This window comes from Mirounga angustirostris, unplaced genomic scaffold (genome assembly GCF_029215605.1).
Source record: "Mirounga angustirostris isolate CCGP_5_RB_7025 unplaced genomic scaffold, mMirAng1.0.hap1 SCAF_16, whole genome shotgun sequence".
Taxonomy (NCBI): Eukaryota; Metazoa; Chordata; class Mammalia; order Carnivora; family Phocidae; genus Mirounga; species Mirounga angustirostris.
In genome coordinates this window covers 54,610,859-54,631,228 of record NW_026991724.1, presented here as the reverse complement: position 1 = coordinate 54,631,228, position 20,370 = coordinate 54,610,859, and the positions used below count along the sequence as shown (strand labels likewise).

Here is a 20,370-nt window from a genome sequence, read left to right as displayed (position 1 = left end):
TGGCAGGATTTCCTTTTTTTTTTTTTTAAGATTTTATTTATTTACTTGACAGAGAGAGACACAGTGAGAGAGGGGACACAAGCAGGGGGAGTGGGAGAGGGAGAAGCAGGCTTCCCGCCGAGCAGGGAGCCTGACGCGGGGCTCGATCCCAGGACCCTGGGATCATGACCTGAGCCGAAGGCAGATGCTTAACCAACTGAGCCACCCAGGTGCCCTGGATTTCCTTAATTTTTTTATGGCTGAAGAATACTCCATCATGTACATATAAACTCCATCTTCTTTATCCATTCATCTATGGATGGACACTTACGTTATTTCCTATCTTGGCTATTGTCAATAATGCTGCAGTGAACACACAGGTGCATATATCTTTCTGACTTAGTGCTTTCATTTCCTTCAGATATATACCAGAAGTGGGATTGCTAGATCATATGGTAGTTCTATTTTTAATTTCTTGAGGAACCTCCATACTGTTTTTCAGAGTGACTGCACTAATTACACTCCCACCAACAGTGCACAAAGTTTCTCTTTTTTTCTCACGTCCTTGCCAACACTTCTTGTTGTTTGTCTTTTTGATGATTCCAGCTTGAGATTTGTCAGACCACCAGGCGATGTGAGTTTATGCTGCACAATGTGGGAGACTTGTCTTCTTTAGTCCCTGCTTTGCTCAAGGCAATTTCCCCTGCAATTCATGAGGAGTGGGGAGTGGAGAGATATACCTGGTTACCTCTTGTTACCTCTTGTTCACTCAGCAGAGACAGTCCTAGGTTCTGGGGAGCATAATATTTATACAAGCATTGAGATCACTCCTTAGAAAAGAAATACCACATTTGGCATACGTATGAATTTTTTTAAATGAGAAAATGAAAAAATGCACTACATCAAATTGCAAAAGGTAAAATGTGCAAAGTCAAAATATGAGACAACTCCCAAGAATTAGAGGCTATTTTCATTAGTAGTATGGAATACCTCTCTGGCACACCTGCATAACACATGTTGCCCACCTTTTTTGACTGATACTCTTTTTTTAAGTTTTTATTTATTTATTTAAATAATCTCTACACCCAGTGTGGGGCTCAAACTCGCAATCCCCGGATCAAGAGTGGCATGCTCTTCTGACTGAGCCAGCCAGACACATGAAGAAATTGTCTTTCAATCCTACAGCTTGTTACAAGAATGTCTAAAATGTTTATGTCAAATGTCAAGTTTGGGGAAACCTTATCGAGTTTCTTTCCTAAGAGGGCAGTGGGATTACAGGGTCTTTTCATACATGCTTTGAGCCCCTGCCAGGACTTTTCAAAAAAGGGTCCCTTGAAGATGGAGCTTCATTAGTTTCAGGGTGGCAGATTTGCTTCTCTGCTGAAGCCAGACTTTTGGGGTCCCGCCCAATGGGGCACCGGTCCCCCTTAACACGTGCTCTTTTCAGTGGACTTGTGCCATCTCTGTTCCATGAGACCTTCAGATTCATGAGGACAAACTTTCGAGGATGCCATGCTCCGAAAACCCCTCATAACAAAGGGGATTTAACTTAGCTTTCCCTCTGCGTTCCACCCTCCCTTGGATTTGGGTCTGGAAATTCCTTTCTTCCTTGCCAGAACTTGCATGGTTTTAAGAAAATTTTAAGTGATGCTTTTCCAGAATGTTCAGGGTTTTTCAGCTCGAGGGTGAGTCACACTGAATCTCCAGGACTAGTTCCCCCTTCTCTTTTTTTTAAAATAGAATTGTCTTTTTTTTTTTAAAGATTTTATTTATTTATTTGAGAGAGAGAGAATGAAGAGACAGAGAGCACGAGAGGGAAGAGGGCAGAGGGAGAAGCAGACCCCCTGCTGAGCAGGGAGCCCGATGCGGACTCGATCTCGGGACTCCAGGATCATGACCTGAGCCGAAAGCAGTCGCTTAACCAACTGAGCCACCCAGGCGCCCCCCCCCTTCTCTTTTTAAAAAATATTTCTTGGGCACCTGCGTGGCTCAGTCGGTTACGCATCTTCCTTCGGCTCAGGTCGTGATCCCGGGGTCCTGGGATCCAGCCCCGCATCAGGCTCCTTGCTCAGTGGGGCGTTTGCTTCTCCCTCTGCCTCCCGCTCTCCCTGCTTGTGCTCTCTCTTTCTTTCTGGCAAATAAATGAAATCTTTAAAAATATATATTTCTTATTACAAGGCAGCAATCTTTTATTGGAGCATTTTTTTTGTCTAAAACTATGCACGAACAGATTAATCTTTTGTTCCTATTAACATAAGTCGAACATCACTATTCCAAACCAGTATTATTTACAAAAATGAGCCTTTTCGTTACTTTCTTGCCAGGTTCACGAGGACTAAATCTTAAGCCAACTTCAACATAGCTTTTAGAATCTTCCTGCCATCCAATACCCAGCAACACTTCTAGGGTAGGGGACAGCCTTTTCATAGAGATAGCAACATTCATTGTTCACTGGGACCGTAGAACCGCAAGTGAACAACAATAAAATGAAATCATTCCAAACAATTCCCATTTGTCTTTCAAAAGCATGCTTCGTCTAAATCTCCCTTTCTATACAGACTGGGGGAGAGAGACCCCAGAGAGTATAGTTATGTTAATTAAATTCACCGCTTTAAACAGTGAACAAGACGGTTTAGTGTGTGTATGGGCGAGCTTGCCATGGACACCAGCAGATAATAAAGAAAACTTCAAACCCAGAATAACATGTACTCCGACAACTGGACGGCTCCAATCCATACTTTTTTTTTTTATTTAAAGATTTTATTTATTTATTTGAGAGAACGAGAATGAGAGAGAGTACATGAGAGGGGGGAGGGTCAGAGGGAGAAGCAGATTCCCTGCTGAGCAGGGAGCCCGATGCGGGACTCGATCCCAGGACTCCAGGATCATGACCTGAGCTGAAGGCAGTCGCTTAACCAACTGAGCCACCCAGGCGCCCCTCCAATCCATACTTTTAATCTGGATCACAGTGAAATTGTTTGCTTTCCAGTTAAAGATATTGCCAAAATCTTTCAAAGCAGATTTCTGCTTAGAAATTCAAAAGAAAATGTTAAATAATAAAAAATGCTGGCTTATTATATAGTTTCTGACAGGCTCCAATATCCTGGGTGCCAGAAGATAATTCTATCTCTGTTGCTAGTAAAAAGAGGAATCTTGTATACACTAAAAATGTGATATTACAAGATTCTAGTGTCACCTGTCAAAACACGAATATCTAAAAAAAAAAAAAGGAATATCTAGAATGCAAATTTTTTTTAAAGATTTTATTTATTTATTTGAGAGAGAATGAGGTAGAGAGAGAGAGCATGAGAGGGAGGAGGGTCAGAGGGAGAAGCAGGCTCCTCGCCGAGCAGGGAGCCTGATGCGGGACTCGATCCCGGGACTCCAGGATCATGACCTGAGCCGAAGGCAGTCGCTTAACCACTGAGCTACCCAGGCGCCCCTAGAATGCAAATTTCAGTAAGCACTCGAGATGAAGGGCAATCAGAATACAAAAGCAGGCAAAATCCACATAAATTAACTCCTACTAATCTGAGAAATCAATGTAATGTATATGTAAATTGAAAAACACTGTCTAGCTAGTCATTAGTTTCTAACTAAATTATGACAGGTCGCTTCAGCATATATGTTCTCTTCCTGTGATATTTGTTTGTTCTGGCAAGACTCCAAGAAGCACTGGCCCCTGAAAACAGCTCAGCAAAAGACAGCTGTGAGGCAATTGCTTCCGATTTGCCAGATAATAAGTCCCAAGACTGCAGTCATCACTAACAGGACAAGCACCAGAGTGTAGATGTTCTTGTGAGATTTTTTTTTCTGCCAGTGAAGCAGCTTGCTGTAACTGACCAGTGGCTTTGTCTGCATGCAACTTGGAACTTTCCTCATTGGCTTCTCTGCTGTCATTGGGTCACCTTGGTCATGGATCATCATGGCCAAATCTTTTTTTTTTTTTAACATTTTATTTATTTGAGAGAGAGAGGGAGCATGAGCGGGGGGAGAGGCAGAGGGAGAAGCAGGCTCCCCGCTGAGCAGGGAGCCCCATGCAGGACTGGATCCCAGGACCCCGGGATCATGACCCGAGCCGAAGGCAGACGCTTAACCGACTGAGCCATCCAGGCGCCCCTATCATGGCCAAATCTTTAGACATCCGATGGACATCCAAAATGTCAGCCTGCAGCTGCCAAATTCCCCTTCCTCACTCTTTAGTAAGTTCTGGATCCTGCTCTGTGATGGCCATCTCATCCTCCTGGCTCTGCATCTGGTTCCACTCCTCATGGCTGTCAAATGAGGGGAGCTGCTCTCTCTTTGCCTCTCCTCCACAGAGAGAGGAGATCCATCTCTCGCTCTGGCAATAAGCTCCTTTTCCTTTTCAGACACTCTTCCCTGCACAGCCTGGAAATCCTTTACAGCCCAGAGAGGTCATTCAGGAGGCCATCTTTCTGAAGTTCCAGTTTAGTGATTCATTTGTTTCCTTGGCATTTGTGGAGTATTGCAACTGTTGCAGATTTTCCTCTGGTTGCTTGAGTCCCGCTTGCTTCCTAGTTGGCTCATCAGATTCTTTATCTGAGCAGCGGCTCCGCAGATTGGCTGGATGTAGCTGCCATGCGTCTGGATGACTGTTGAAATCCTGGAGCCTGGGGCTCAGAGGGCTCCAGGTTTGGTACATGTCTAAGGGACTGTAGGACATGGTGAGGAGCTAAGACCCACTGGCCCTGCACAGCATTCCCTGAAGCAGCCCCGGGACTGGATGCACAGGCCGATGGGGAACTGGGAAGAGAAAGGGCTGCGGGAAGGGGCTGAGGCTGCCTGCACACTCGGTTTCTCTTTTCCAGCTGCCCCGGCCCTCCGCTGACCTCACTCTTGATATAAACATCATTTGGAAGGCGATCACGTCCAGATTCACATCTGGACAAGCATCCCAGCCTCCAGGGGGCCTCGGTATTCTCACCGGCTGCGTCAGATACAGAGGCGAGCCAGGATGATTTCTCAGCCCCCACTTCACCTCCCATGGCCCGTGCTGACAAAGTTCCCCTTCTGTGGTGACCACAGCTCTGTCACACCCGGCTTCCTGTTGGGGCTTCCTTGGCCTCACCCTCCATTCGGGCCATTTCCTTCCCTGACAGAGGGACCCGAACCCGGGCTCCTGCCCTGGCCGGTGCAGACATGGGGCCCCTGCTGCTGCTGTCCCTGCTGTGGGGGGGTAAGTGGGCCAAGGGAGGGGGGCTGGCTGGGCACAGGTGGGAGTGGGCTGGAGCCGCAGCTGAGCCTCCGTGTCCCCCCAGGGTCCCTGCAGGAGGATCCAGGGTTCGAGCTCCGAGTGCAGGACTCAGTGACGGTGCAGGAGGGTCTCTGTGTCCACGTGCCCTGCTCCTTCTCCTACCCCTGGAGCCCGTGGTATTCCCGTGAGAAGCCCTACGTGTACTGGTTCCGGAATGGGGACAGCCGTTATCCTGTGGCTACAAATGACCAAAGGAAAATGGTGATGATAGAGGCCCGGGGCCGATTCCACCTCATCGGGAACCCCTGGGACAACAACTGCTCCCTGAGAATCAGAGAGGCCAGGAAGAGTGACCAGGGAGTCTACAAGTTCCGAATGGAGAGAGACAACGTGAAATATAATTACAGAGATAAGAAGCTGATGGTGCAGGTGGCAGGTCCGGCAGGGGCCCCAGAAGAGGGCTCTGGGACGTGGAGACCCCCTCATAGAACAGGAACCGGACACTGGAACATTCCTTGCTCCAGGTCTTGGGGCTGGGATGGTGGGAAGAGGTATGGGGGCCCGGGGTCAGCTTGTGCCCTGAGGCCCTGGTCCCTCTCAGGGTCACAGTCTGGGTCCCCACCTCCCTGGGGCCCAAGCACCTCCCTCTCTCCTCCTCAGCCCTGACACAGAAACCCGACATCCACTTTCCGGAGCCCCTGAAGTCTGGCTATCCCACAAACCTGACCTGCAGTATGCTGGGATCCTGCGAAGAGGGAAGACCTCTCACCTTCTCCTGGGTGGGGGATGCTCTTGACTCGCTGGACCCCCAGACCCTCCACTCCTCAGTGCTGATCCTCACCCCGAGGCTGCAGGACCATGGCAGCAACCTCACCTGTCAGGTGCACCTGCCAGGTCAGGACACCGTGGAAAGAACCATCAGGCTCAATGTCTCCTGTGAGTGCTGGAGGGATGGCTGGGTCCCTCAGGGCAGTGGGGATTGTGTGTATGCGCACATGCGCGCCTTGGGAGTGTAGGTGGGGAGTGGACAAGAACAGCAATCCCCACCTTCCCGGTTCCCCTACCCCTCCTTGGGTGCTGGGTCAACTTCCAGTCTTCACGTCTGAAGCAGGGCCATATCTTTCCATCCCAGATGCTCCCCAGAAACTCAACATCAGCATCTTCTTCAGCGATGTTGCAGGTAGGAAAGAACCTGTCTTCTTGGGGGCTGGGACCTGGCCCTGGGGTGGGGGTAGCGGGTCAGCTCCCAGCAAAGCAGTGGGGATCACAGCCTTAATGGGATCAGATATGGGAAAAGCAAGGATAAAAATCACCACCCTCCCTCCTCCACCTCCCACGTACGCACCTGCACTCCTACACGCTCACACATGCGCACAAACTCTTCAAAGCCCATTTCACCTCACCAGTTCACTCCTCTGGTTTCCCACCTACCCCTCCATCCCAGCCTCCTCCATCCTATTTCCTGCTGTGTTCACTGAGTGAAGCCACCAAACAGTCCAGGCACGTCCCAGTGGGACACTGAGCCTCCTCTGAAGATATGAAGCCCAGACACTTGAGGTCAACCTCTTTTGGGTGTAAAGCCCAGGCTTTCAACCCTGATGGAACCAAATCAGTGGGTCAAGAAAGGAGAGGGAGATGCCAACCAGCTCCTGGAAAGGAGGGAGGGATGGAGACTGCCAGCCTCCCACAGCTGGTGCCCTCTCTCTGCATCTCTCTCCCAAAGTCCCGAAGATTCTGCAAAACACCTCATCGGTTCTCATCCTGGAGGGCCAGGCTCTCGGTCTGCTCTGTGCTGCTGAGAGCAGTCCCCCTGCCGAGCTGAGCTGGTTCCGGGGGTCCCCCGCCCAGAATGCCACCCCCATCTACAGGAGTGCAAACCTGGACCTGCCTCAAGTAGGGGCTGCAGAGGAAGGAGACCTCACCTGCCAAGCTCAGAACCCGCTGGGCTCCCAGCACATCTCCCTGCATCTCTCTGTGCTCTGTGAGTGTGGGGACCCCTGGGGGCAGGCTGCCCGGGGCCTGGGCAGGAGAGACACCGCTGACCCTTCGCCTCCCTCCCGCAGACCCCCCGCGGCTGCTCAGCCCCTCCTGCTCCTGGGAGGGCGAGGGGCTGCACTGCAGCTGTTCCTCCTGAGCCCAGCCGGCCCCCACCCTGCGCTGGCGGCTGGGGGAGGGGCTGCTGGAGGGGAACCACAGCAACGCCTCCTGGACCATCACCTCCAGCTCGGCGGGGCCCTGGGCCAACAGCTCCCTGAGCCTCAGCGGGCCGCTGGGCTCTGGCCTCAGACTCAGCTGCGAGGCCCGGAACGCCCACGGGAAACAGAGCATGGCTATCCTGGTGCTGCCAGGTCCGGGGGCTGTTGGGGGCCAAGGTGTAGGGGAAGGGAGTCCTAGAGAAGCCTGGGGCTGGCTGGGGCTGGGGCCTGCACAGAGGGCGATTGGTGGGATAGGGTGCTGCTCCATCTCTGGCCTAAGCTGGCCCTTCAGCAAGTTCTGCAAGGAGGTAGGAAAGCAAGAGACTGAGTCCTGGAAGTGAGTCTTGACACACCTCTTCTCTGCAGGGAAATCGGTGTTCCTGGCAGGAGCCTTGCCTGCCGCTCTTGGAGGTGCTGGTGCTGGGGCCCTGCTGTCCCTAAGTCTGTGCCTCATCTTCTTTTGCATGTAAGTCTTTGTCCGGGGAGGTACAGGGAGTGCGGAGAGAGGTCACTCAATCCCAGAAATGCAGAGCGGAGTAGAGTAGATCCAGAGGGCATCTCTTTTGGGCGGTGGGGGGATAACAGCTGTCCTGAGATATACTTCCCAGACATTTACAGTGTACAATTCAATGGCTTTTAGTGTATTCCGAGTTGTGCATCCATTACCACAATTATAGGACTTTTGCATCAGCCCCCAAATGAAAGAGAAACAAACCAAAGAAACCCTCCACTCCTTAATTTTCATCCTGTCCCCATCCTCCCCCAGCCCTAGGCAACCGCCAATCTATTTTCTGTCTCCCTACGTTTGCCTATTCCGAACATTCTGTGTAAGCGGAATCATACAACACGCAGTCCTTTGTGACTGACCTCGTTCACTTAGCATGATGTTTTCAAGGTTCATGCATGTTGTGGCATGTGTCAGTCCTTGATCCTTTTTTTTCCAAAGATTTTTATTTATTTATTTGAGAGAGAGTGAGCACAAGTGGGGAGGAGAGGCAGAGGCAGAGGGAGAAGCAGGTTCCCCGCTGAGCAGGGAGCCCAAGTGGGGCTCGATCCCAGGACCCCGGGGTCATGACCTGAGCTGAAGGCAGACGCGTAACTGACTGAGCCACCCAGGCGCCCGATACTGCATCCTTTTTTTATTTCCATATACCATTCCATTGCATGGGTGGAGCACATTTTGTTTGTCATTCATCTACTGATAGACATTTGGGCTGTTTCTACTTTTTGGCTATCACAAATAACACTGCTATGACCACTCGGGCACAAGTTTTTAATGTGTTAGAGGGATCTTTAGTGATGGAGGTTTGGTCTGGCCGAACCTCTGCTCATCCAGGGGGATGGAGTGCTTACTTGCAGGTCAGGAAGGTCTGAGGTTACTTCCGGGGTCTGGATGCCCTTTCACCAGAGAACGGGCAGCCTGCCCATGGGTGCCTGAGCCATCCTGGTTGCAGTGTGTTCGTTTCTCCCCTTAGAGTAAAAGCCCGCAGGAAGCAAGCATCCAGGAGTCGAGAGGGCCTGGGTAATGAAGATCCTGTCATGGGTACAGTTGCCTGGGTGAGTGATGCTGGCGTCCTCTCATGCAGTTGCGGGGCCCCGGGCTTGTCCTTTCAGAGTCCAGATGGAGCTCCTAGCATTTCCCCATCCCCTGCTCCACGCTGGTCACCTGGGTGGACACCTGGGAGTTGGCATCCCTTCTGTTCTTCGCCTTCATCTCCCAGACCCAGTGGCCCTCTGGTCACCTCTTGTCCCACCCCTGCTGATCACTCTTTGCTGGACATAGCCTGACAGAACCTCTCCCGAAATCTATTGCTTTCCAGCCATTTGGGAGTTTCAATTATGTTGTTTGCTCCCGTTGTTTAGAGAATTGAGTCACATTTCTTGGTCTGATATTTAAAGTACTTCTAGAAGTCTCCCCTGATGGCCACTCCAGCCCTGGTCTGGCTATGGTCCAGCCACACCGACCTTCTCATGGTCTCCATACACACCTGCTCCCCTATGACTTGAGGCCTTTGCATGTACAGTTCCTCCCACCTGGAATGCTCTCCTGTCTCGACTTCCACCAGACCACCTTGTGTGATCATACTTCTAGCTCCAGTACCAGCATCTTCGGCTCTGGGAAACCTTTGCCATCTCCCTCCCTGCCAGTGTCCATGCCTCTCTCCCCTATGTGCCCAGAGCTCTGTGTCCATCCCTGTCTTGAGGGGCCCCTCACACAACATCACCGCCTTTGCCTTATCTCCGCCCTCTCATATTTGTGATGTCTTTGAGGGCAGGGGGCTGCAATTGTCTCTCACTCTAGCTGTATGCAACATGTCCCCTCTCCCCTATAAAATTACATCCATATTACCCTAAATGGTGTTATCCAAAATGTTTTATTTGTGACCAACCTCTTATCGCAGGAACAAGCATTGTTCATTAGTATTTACTCATTTTGTTCACAATATGATAAGCAACTGTGAGCCTACCGTCCAACCTGAGACCTCAAACACTGACCCTAACTTCCATCTGCTCAGGTTGCTCTGTGACGCATCCCCAGTAACCATTGCTCTGAATCTTTTGTTGCTAACATTATCCCATATACGTATGCCTGAAATAGATGCTGATTAGTTTAATTACTTCTGAACCTACAAAGGTTGGTCACATTCTGTGCACTCTTCTTGGACTTGCTTTTGTAGACCCAACACTGTAAGTTATGTCATGGAGATTCATCCACGTTGCATGAAGTTGCAGTTGTCTGTTTCATTTTATGATTTTGTCTATTGCCTAAGCTCCTGTTGCTGGACATTTGAGTTGTTCCAGATGTTCTTGCATATCTCATTGCATTCACATGCAAGAGTTTTTCTTCAGCATTATGTAAGGATTTAATTACTAGGTGGGAGGGTGTGTGAATATTCCGATTTACAAGGTTTTCCAGAGCAAATGCATCCTTTTATACATCCATCTGTGCCTTTCGTATCCTGTTGATCTGTAATCTCTGCAGCACTTGGTTTTCTGAAATTTTTTTGTCATCTCACTATCTCACTATGGTATTGATTTGCATTTCACTGGTTGCCAGTGAGGATGAAAATCTCTCTGTCTTACTGGCATACGAACACCTCCTCTCTAAAATGCCCGGTCCCATCTGCAGCCCAATGCCGTATTGGGTGTTTGACTTTCTTATTGAATTTATTGAAGAGCTTTATACATTTTCATACTTTTTTCCCAGTTATATGCATTGTAAATATCTTCTCCCAGTGATTAACTTGCCTTCACTTTTTAAAGGTGACCTTGATGAACGTTAGTTCTTAATTGTAATATAACCATATTCACCAATCTCCTCTTCTCTGTTGAGTGACTTTTGGGTCTCATTTAAGAAAATCTTTCTTGGGCGCCTGGGTGGCTCAGTTGGTTAAGCGACTGCCTTCGGCTCAGGTCATGATCCTGGAGTCCCGGGATCGAGTCCCGCATCGGGCTCCCTGCTCGGCGGGGAGCCTGCTTCTCCCTCTGACCCTCCCCCATCTCGTGCTCTGTCTCATTCTCTCTCTCAAATAAATAAATAAAAAAGAAAAAAAAAAGAAAATCTTTCTTATCCTAAGATTAGAAGGATATTCAAGTATAATTTCTTTTTTTTAAAGATTTTATTTATTTATTTGAGAGGAAGAGAGTGAGAGAGAGCACAAGCAGGGGGAGTGGCAGGCAGAACGAGAGGGAGAAGCAGACTCCCTGCTGACTGGGGAGTCTGACGTGGGGCTTGATCCCAGGACCCTGAGATCATGACCTGAGCCGAAGGCAGACGCTTAAACCACTGAGCCACCCAGGTGCCCCTTTTCTTCATTTTTTTTTTAAATAGACTCCATGCCTAATATGGAGCTCAAAATCACAACCCTGAGATCAAGAGTCACATGTGCTACTGACTGAGCCATCTAGGTGCCCCCATCATACATCAAAATGTATTCTATTCCAGTGGTCAATTTAACTGTCCCTGAGTCAGAACTGTCCCTAGAGGCAAGGCAATAATTCGAGACCAAGTCCTGATATCTGATAGAGCAGGAGCACCTCCTTAATTTTCTTTAATAGCGTCTTGGCTATTCTTGGCCTTTTGCTGTTCTATATAAACATTAGAATCAGTTTGTCTAGTTCCAAAAAACACTCCTGTTGGTTTTTTACTGGAATTACATTGAACCTGTGTATCAACTCGGGAAGAATTTACTTATTTATAAATTCAAGTCTTCTTGTGCACAAGAACAGGTATCTATTAGTTAAAGTTTTTCCAAGAAAGATGTAGAATTCCTTCAGACAGGTCTTGCAAACCTTTTGTTATTTTACTTCCTTAATAACTAGTTTTGTTACTATTATAAATGCTATCTTTTTATTTATTGTTTTTAAAGATTTTATTTATTTGTCAGAGAGAGAGAGCACAAGCAAGGGGAGCTAGAGGCAGAGGAGCCCGACGTGGGGCTCGATCCCAGGCCCCTAGGATCATGACCTGAGCCAAAGGCAGATGCTTAACCAACTGAGCCACCCAGGCATCCCTTAAATGCTATCTTTTTAAAGGTGCATTTTCTGATCACTCATCAATGATATGCAGGATGAAAACATTTGTTAAAAATTTATGAAGAGTTGGGGTGCCTGGATGGCTCAGTTTGTTGAGCGGCCGGCTCTTGATTTTGGATCGGGTCATGATCTCAGGGTGGTGAGATTGAGCCCTGCACCAAGCTCTGTGCTCAGTGTGAGTCTGCTCATAACTCTGTCTCTCTCTCCCCTTACCCGCCCCCCCCACTCGTGCACACATGCACACACACCTCACTCTCTCTCAAATAAATAAATAAATCTTTAAGAAAAAATTATGAAAGGTTGGGACACCTGGCTGGATCAGTGGGAGGAGTATGCAACTTTTGATCTCAGGGTCATGGGTTCAAGCCCCATGCTGGGTGTAGAGATTACTAAAAATAATAATAATACTAATAAACTTTAAAAAATTTATAAAGTGTTTTAGAATTTAAAAAAATTACAAATTGGTCTTAGGTGTCATTTAGATTCCTGTTGGTTTGGTAGCTGGAGCATTCTTAGATCTACTCATAAGCCTCCTGCACCATGCTTTTACAGAGAGATACCATCTGAAAATTTTGTGATATTCTTGTTTTTTTTTATAATTTTTTTAAAGATTTTATTTTATTTATTTGAGAGAGAGAGAATGAGAGAGAGCAAGCACATGAGAGGGGGGAGGGTCAGAGGGAGAACCAAACTCCCTGCCGACCAGGGAGCCCAATGCGGGACTCGATCCTGGGACTCCAGGACCTGAGCCGAAGGCAGTCGCTTAACCAACTGAGCCACCCAGGTGCCCCGATATTCTTGTTTTTAACTGTCATGGCTAGCTGAATCAAAGCAGCTGAATTTGATGCAAATATAATGTCATTTTGTTCAAGAATCAACTCATCCTTTTGGACTTCAGATACTGCACAAGAAATCTGGCCTCATGCATCCTCTGCAGATGTATTTTTCTTCTAAGAGATTTCATATTTCAATAAATAACTCACTCTCCTGAATCAGTGATGGGGAAATGAGCACATTCAGACTCCATTCTTTGGTCACAGAGATCTGTGTCACATGGAGTGTTGGTAGTAGGTGGCAAAAGATTGAACAGTAGCCAGTTCCTTAATTTGTCCAAACAGCTTCTCCTTCTACTTTCTACTTTGGTGGGACTGAACACCCCTGCAGAGTTCTTCTGGGGCTCCACTATAAATGTTCATCTCTTCACAGTGACACCCAGCTCTTTGGGGTGCTGGTCTGGATGCTGAGGATTGTCTTCATTCTCTCAGTAGATGCAACAGTGTGTGAACAGCAATTACGTATTTATTGATCTTATATTCTTCCAGCTTGCTAAGCTCTCGTGTTAGTTATTTTTTAATATATTTTTTAAAGATTTTATTTATTTATTTGAGAGAGAGAATGAGACAGAGAGAGAGAGAGCATGAGAGGGGGGAGGATCAGAGGGAGAAGCAGACTCCCTGCTGAGCAGGGAGTCCGATGCGGGACTCGATCCCGGGACTCCAGGATCATGACCTGAGCCGAAGGCAGTTGCTTAACCAACTGAGCCACCCAGGCGCCCAATATTTTATTTTTAAGTTATCTCTACACCCAACGTGGGGTTCAAACTTACCCTGAAATCAAGAGTCGCATGCTCCACTGACTGAGCCAGCCAGGCGCCCCTAAGCTCCCTTGTTAGTTCTAATAATTTGTATATAGACATTGAAGTATTTTAACAGTTTTTTTTTCATTTTTTAAAAATTAACATATAATGTATTACTGGTTTCATAGGTACAGGTCTGTGATTCAACAGTCTTATATAATACCCAGTGCTCATTACATCACGTGCCCTCCTTAATGTCCATCAGCCAGTTACCCCATCCCCATCCACCTCCCCTCCAGCAACCCTCAGTTTGTTTCCTATGATTAAGAGTCTCTTATGGTTTGTCTCCCTCTCTGATTTCTTCTTGTTTTATTTTTTCCTCTCCTCCCCTATGAATCTCTGTTTTGTTTCTTAAATTCCACATATCAGCAAGATCATATGATAATTGTCTTTCTCTGATTGACTTATATCGCTTAGCATAACACCCTCTAGTTCCAGGGTGCCTGGGTGGCTCAGTTGGTTGGGCGACTGCCTTCGCCTCAGATCATGATCCTGGAGTCCCGGGATTGAGTCCTTCATTGAGCTCCCTGCTCAGTGGGGAGTCTGCTTCTCCCTCTGACCCTTCCCCCTCTCATGCTCTCTCTCTCAAATAAAATAAATAAAATCTTAAAAAAAAACCCACCCTCTAGTTCCAGCCACGTTGTTGCAAATAGCAAGATTTCACTTTTTGATGGCTGAATAATATTCCATTGTATATAGATACCACATCTTTATCCATTCATCTGTCAATGGACATCTGGGCTGTTTCCATAGTTGGGCTATTGTGGACATTGCTGCTATAAACATTGGGGTGCACATGCCCCTTCAGATCACATTTTTATCTTTGGGGTAAATACCCAGTAGTGCAATTGCTGGGTCGTAGGGTAGCTCTGTTTTCAACTTTTTGAGGAACCTCCATACTGTTTCCCAGAGTGGCTGCACCAGCTTGCATTCCCACCAACAGTGTAGGAAGGTTCCCCTTTCTTTGCGTCCTCACCAACATCTGTCATTTCCTGTCTTGTTAATTGTAGCCATTCTGACTGGTGTGAGGTGGTATCTCATTGTGGTTTTGCTTTATATTTCCCTGATGCCGAGTGATGTGGAGCATTTTTTCATGTGTCTGTTGGCCATTTTAACAGTTTTTTGTTTGTTTGTTTGTTTAAAAAATATCACAGGGTCGCCTTCTGGCTCAGTCGGAAGAGCATGTGACTCTTGATCTCAGGGTTGTGAGTTTGATCCCCACATTGGGTGTGGAGCCCATTTAAAAAAATTTTTTTTTAAAGTATCCCAGTTTGGGGCACCTGGCTGGCTCAGTTGGTGGAGCATACTACTCTTGATCTCCAGGTTGTGAGTCCATGTATTTTAGAAATGCTGTATCCTCTCAGTGAATTGAACATTTGATCACACATAGTGATCCTCTCTATTGCTATTGATACTTTTTGTTTTAAAGTCTATTTGGTTGGATCTTAATATAGATACACCAATTTGTCATTGGCTAGTAAGATGTCTGATATTTTTACATCCTCTGTTCCTCCAACAACATTTTATTTATACTTCAGAAGTGATTTTTGTAAACAGCATATAACCAGGTTTTTTTTTTAAAGAATTTTTTAAGCAGGCTCCGCACCCAACATGGGGCTTGAACTCACAACCCTGGCATTAAGAGACTCCTGACTGAGCCGGCCAGGTTTTTACAAAACCAATTTGACCTCCTCTATTTGTGTTTTCTGTGGTTGTTAATACATGCGGATTTTGTTCTCCTATTTTAACTTTTCCTTTCACTTGGTTCCATTTTTTTCAGTATTTCATTTTCTCCTTTCTTAAAAAATTAATATCTCTCTTACACCCAACAAAAAAACTTCAGTGTACTTTTATGTATCTCTTGTTCTTCTTTCCCTCCACTTTCCACAATGTTGGTGCTTTTTCTAGATCTTCATTTCTCATTCTGGGTTATTATGAACATACTTAACATTTTTCTATATGGTCTTTTGTTTAATACACAGCCACACATTTTACTGGGGTATTTTGTCACCTTTGTACCCCAGATTTATTGCAGCATTTTCAGGTTTTGTTACTTTTATTTGGATTCTTCTTCCCAATGTGTTTTCAATTTGGATTTTCTTGTATTAAGACTTCTGAGGACTTGTGTGTTTGAAATTCTTTTTTAATGTTCCTACATTTGAATTTCACTTGGCAGGATATAAATTCTAGGATCGGGCACATGGGTGGCTCAGTTGTTAAGCGTCTGCCTTCGGCTCAGGTCGTGATCCCAGGGTCCTGGGATCGAGCCCCGCATCGGGCTCCCTGCTCCGCGGGAAGTCTGCTTCTCCCTCTCCCACTCCCCCTGCTTGTGTCCCCTCTCTCGCTGTGTCTCTCTCTGTCAAATAAATAAATAAAATCTTAAAAAAAAATTCTAGGATCATAGTGATTTTCCTTCAATGCTTTATTATTTTGTCTTATTTTTCTTTTAAGTAATCTTTACACCCAACTTGGGACTCAAACTCGCAACCCCAAGATTAAGAGTCACACGCTCTACCCACTGAGCCCAGCCAGGCACCCCCTTCCTTCAATGCTTTAAACACTGTACCCTATTGTTTCTTGTACCCAGTGTTGCTGTTAAGAAATGTTATGTCTGGGGACGCCTCAGTGGCTCAGGTGATTAAGTGTCTGACTCTTGATCTCAGGATCATGAGATTGTGAGATCAAGCCCCATGTCGGGCTCTGTGCTCACTGGGGAGTCTGCTTGAGATTCTCTCTCTCCCTCTCCCTCTGCCCCTCCCCCTACTTACGCATGCCAGCTCTCTCTCTCTCTCTCGCAAAAAAAAAAAAGAAAGAAAAAGAAAAGAAAAGAAAAAAAATCTATGTCTGTATGAATCTTGCACATTTGTAAGTGATCCACTCATTGTCCCTAGAAACTTTTACATTTTTCTCTTTCGTTTTGATATTCTTAAGATTTACTATGCTGTATTGGGTATGTGGTTTCCCTGGTCTTTTTTCTTGCATTTGTGGGGCCCTTTTCAGCTGAGGTGGTTTATCTTTCTTCAATTCTGGGAATTTTATCTTTATTTTTGTTCAAGTATTTCTGCCTCTTTTTATTTCCAATAACACAGCAGGCCTGAGTTTTGTTCCTGGCTCTGCTGGTGACTAGAGGAGTGACTTGGGCAAGTTACTTCACCTTCCCCCACCTCAGTCTCCCTAATCTGTAAAATGGGGAGAATAAGTATCATTCACACTGGTTTTTTGTGAGGATTAAACGTGATTAGTAAGCCTTCAATATGGCCAAACAGTCATAGCATTACAGAATTTTATTTTATTATTATTATTATTTTTGCATTACAGAATTTTATTTTTATTTTTTTAAAGATTTATTTGTTTGAGAGAGAGAGACCACGAGTGGGGTGAGGGGCAGAGGGAGAAGTAGGATCTCCCCTGAGCAAGAAGCCTGATGTGGGACTCAATCCCGGGACCCTGGAATCATGACCTGAGCCGAAGACAGGTGCTTAACTGACTGAGCCACCCAGGCGTCCCAACGTTACAGAATTTTAAATGGATGCGTGAATAATTGAATTCGTAGGAAGTATGTATGAATAGGAAGATGAATAAATAAATGCCCTTTAGCCCAACTTCCCTTGGGGACCACACCTGCCTTATTCCTTCTCTGACTCCCTTGTTTCTTCTTTACTCAGGATTCCAGGCGAAAGCCCAGGCCAGACAGCCCCCCAGCCCAAGTGACCCCTGTCAGGGATGCCCCTCCCTCGGGGGACGAACAGGAGCTCCATTACGCCTCCTTCAGCTTTCACGAGATGAAGTCGAGGGAACCTGAGGATAAGGAGGCCACCAGCACCAGTGAGTGAATGAGATCAAGACAAGCGAATGAGGATGGCTTAGAGCCCGGTGCTGGCCTGAGGAGTCGTGGCCCCTGGGGGAGAGGAGAAGTCCGGCACTAACTGGTGAAGCATGTGGAGCCCTGTGTCAATACAAACAGGAAGGACTTGCCGAGTGTCCCCAGGTAGAGCTGACTTGGGCTCCAACGTAGGCTGTCAAGCAAGTCACTTCATCGCTCTGTGCCTCAGTTTCCCGTTCTGTAATCAGAGATCATGCACCCTGCCTCAGAGGTGGCTGTGGCCATTAAAGAAATTAACATGCAGAAATCAACCAACAAATGTCCTGTCTCACTGTGCTCAGTACCTACTGCTCTCTGAGGCTGGGGGTGACCAGGCCCAGAGCACAGGGTAGCAACCTGCGGGCGTCATTCTCCTTCCCAGAGCTCTTCAAAGCCTCCCCAGGGAAAGACCAGCGTCTCGGCCTGGCGTTTGCTTCATGATACAGCATCTTATCATCTCCGTGGAGTCTTCTCCTCATCCCACTTGTACCTGTCAGTTCTTCCAGCACATTCCTTACCCTCCCGACCATCAATCAGTCCCTTCCCTGTCTCGTGGATGGGCCCCACAGGGATCTGTCCAACAGCCAGAGAGCTAACCCCGGGTTTCCTGCACAAACCCCTTCAAGGTTCCCTAGCCTTAGACAATACATCACAAGCATCAGCTGCCCCTGGCTTTTAAAGTCCATTACGGCCCCCCTGTAGCTACTGTTGGAAAACAAACAATGGGCCCAAGGTGGAGGCACTTGCCCCCACAACAGCAAACCAAGACTAAAGGCAGTTTCAACCTCTCCCAGAAATGTGACCTTTATTTTTAATTTATTTGACAGAGAGAGACACAGCAAGAGAGGGAACACAAGCAGGGGGTGGGAGAGGGAGAAGCAGGCTTCCCACGGAGCAGGGAGCCCGATGCGGGGCTCGATCCCAGGACCCCGGGGACCATGACCTGACCGAAGGCAGACACTCAACGACCGAGCCACCCAGGCGCCCCAGAGGATCTGAAATTTCCCGATCAGCACTGCTGAGGTCACCTGCAGGGTAAGATCTTCCCCCGAAAAGATGGCCCAATCTGAAAAAATCCTTTCTTTTGATAACAACTCCCTTGCCCCACCCTCCTGCCTATAAAAACTTCCCACTACGCGCAACCTGTCTCTTTACCGGAAGTCAGGAGTCATTGAATAAAGCCAGTTACATCCTCAGATTTACTCAGTGGAATTTTTGGTCTTTAGCACCACTCATCTGCACTTCTCTCCGCTTTCTTCCTTACAACCTCCATGTTATTCTAACCCACGGCTGTGCAGTTTGAGATCCCTCCCTTGGAGGCTCTGCCTCTGCTTCCCCTGGCAGACACTGGCTGGGCCTTCACACCTGGAGTCCTTGCACACACCCCGGCTGAGAGCCTGGGCGGAAGAAAGAGCTTATCCTCTCCCCTCCTCTAGAGTTGGACCAATTTATTTATTTATTTTTCTCAAGAAAGCACTAAAACGAAAACAGCCGAAACTTCCCTAGCAGCCCTGCAGTACCAGCGACCAATGAGCTTTTCTGATTGTAAGCGCCTGACATTAGGCTTTTAATTGAGGTACAAAACGGAAATTTTTCTAGAAGGAGGTGGGGCAAGAAAGTTATTAGCAAGAGAAAAGGATCAGTCCAAGCTAGGCTGCTTTCCCTTCTATGGGGAGGTGAAGGTAAGGGGTCTTTTCCTGCAGATGACCTCCTCTTCCTTTGGGGGATAGGGGGGCCCTTGTGGCAGACTCATTGGCACTAATCAATAGATTCCTGACTGACCGGTTAGGGCTACATTTCTGGTGGAATGACAGAGGATGTCAACCACCTCCACTTTGACCTCAGTCTGTACTTTTTTTTTTTTTTTAAGTAGGCTCCATGCCCAGCGTGGAGCCCAACATGGGGCATGAACTCACCACCCTGAGATCAAAACCTGAGCTGAGATCAAGAACTGGACCCTTCATGACTGAGCCACCCAGGCATCCCCTCAGTCTGTACTTTCTAATCGATTAAGATCTTCATTCCACCTTATCTCTTAACTCAGGCAAAAGACCTTGGAGGGTGGGGGGGATCATCCCGTGATGGAAAGTGAAACTACCCCCTTAAGCAATAAAAACTGCTCTGAGCCAGCGAGACCCACCATGACTGACCCCAAGACAATGATCGACTTGGCCTTTACTGCCTAGCAGCACGTTCCCACTGCCCTTCGTCCAACATCTTCTTTTCTTCGTTTTTTAGAGAAAGAGCAGAAGTGTGTGCACAGGGTGGGGGTGGGGAGGGAGGGGCAGAGAAAGACAATCTCAAGCAGACTCTGTGCTGAGTGCGGAGCCCGGTGCAGCATTCGATCTGATGACCCTGAGATCGTGACCTGAGCCGAAATCAAGAGTCAGACCCTTAACTGACTGAGCCACCCAGGTGCCCCCACATTTTGCTACTATAAACCTAGGGAGATTTTTCAGCTCTCTGAAGACAGTCTTGGCAACACTAGTCGTGGTCGCCCTGGTGTTGGCCTTCCTGGAGTAAATTCCTGTCTTGTCTCTGTTTGGGACGCCTGGAACCAGCTGCTCCTGCACCCCTGAGCCCTGGTTATAGGAGAGTAAAACTGCAGTTAGATTATGCATTAAGTCCCGGTTTGTGGATTTGGCCTAAATGATGCTATTTTGTGCCTGTGGGTTTTTTTTTTAATTCCAGTATAGTTAACATACAATGTTTTATTAATTTCAGCTGTACAGTATAGTGATTCAACAATTCTCTACATTACTCAGTGCTCATCATGGTAAGTGTACTCTTAATCACCTTCACTCCCTAGTTAAGAGTCTGTTTTTTGGTTTGTCTCTTATTTCTTTGTTAATTTGTCTTGTTTCTCAAATTTCACATATGAGTGAAGTCATATGGCATTTGTCTTTCTCTGACTTATTTCACTTAGCATTATATCCTCTAGCTCCAT

At 47.2% G+C, this 20,370-nt stretch overlaps 1 protein-coding gene and 1 pseudogene across 1 annotated transcript; one reads left to right on the top strand and one right to left on the bottom strand.

Moving 5' to 3' along the window:
- Positions 1-2,788: 2,788 nt before the first annotated feature.
- Positions 2,789-19,164, top strand: SIGLEC5 (sialic acid binding Ig like lectin 5). Its single transcript, XM_064581810.1, has 8 exons — positions 2,789-5,176; positions 5,259-5,630; positions 5,855-6,130; positions 6,327-6,374; positions 6,918-7,175; positions 7,756-7,855; positions 8,865-8,946; positions 17,227-19,164. The coding sequence occupies exons 1-8, from the start codon at positions 5,140-5,142 to the stop codon at positions 17,392-17,394; spliced, it is 1,341 nt and encodes a 446-aa protein (XP_064437880.1). The 5' UTR covers positions 2,789-5,139; the 3' UTR covers positions 17,395-19,164.
- LOC123841593 (syntaxin-12-like) lies at positions 3,673-4,663 on the bottom strand (annotated as a pseudogene).
- Positions 19,165-20,370: the final 1,206 nt, after the last annotated feature.

Coding starts and splice junctions, on each gene's coding strand:
- SIGLEC5 (XM_064581810.1), top strand. CDS start 5,140: ATGGGGCCCCTGCTGCTGCTGTCCCTGCTGTGGGGGG. Junction 5,631..5,854: donor GCTGATGGTGCAGGTGGCAG/GTCCGGCAGGGG, acceptor TCTCCTCCTCAG/CCCTGACACAGAAACCCGAC. Junction 6,375..6,917: donor CTTCTTCAGCGATGTTGCAG/GTAGGAAAGAAC, acceptor TCTCTCCCAAAG/TCCCGAAGATTCTGCAAAAC.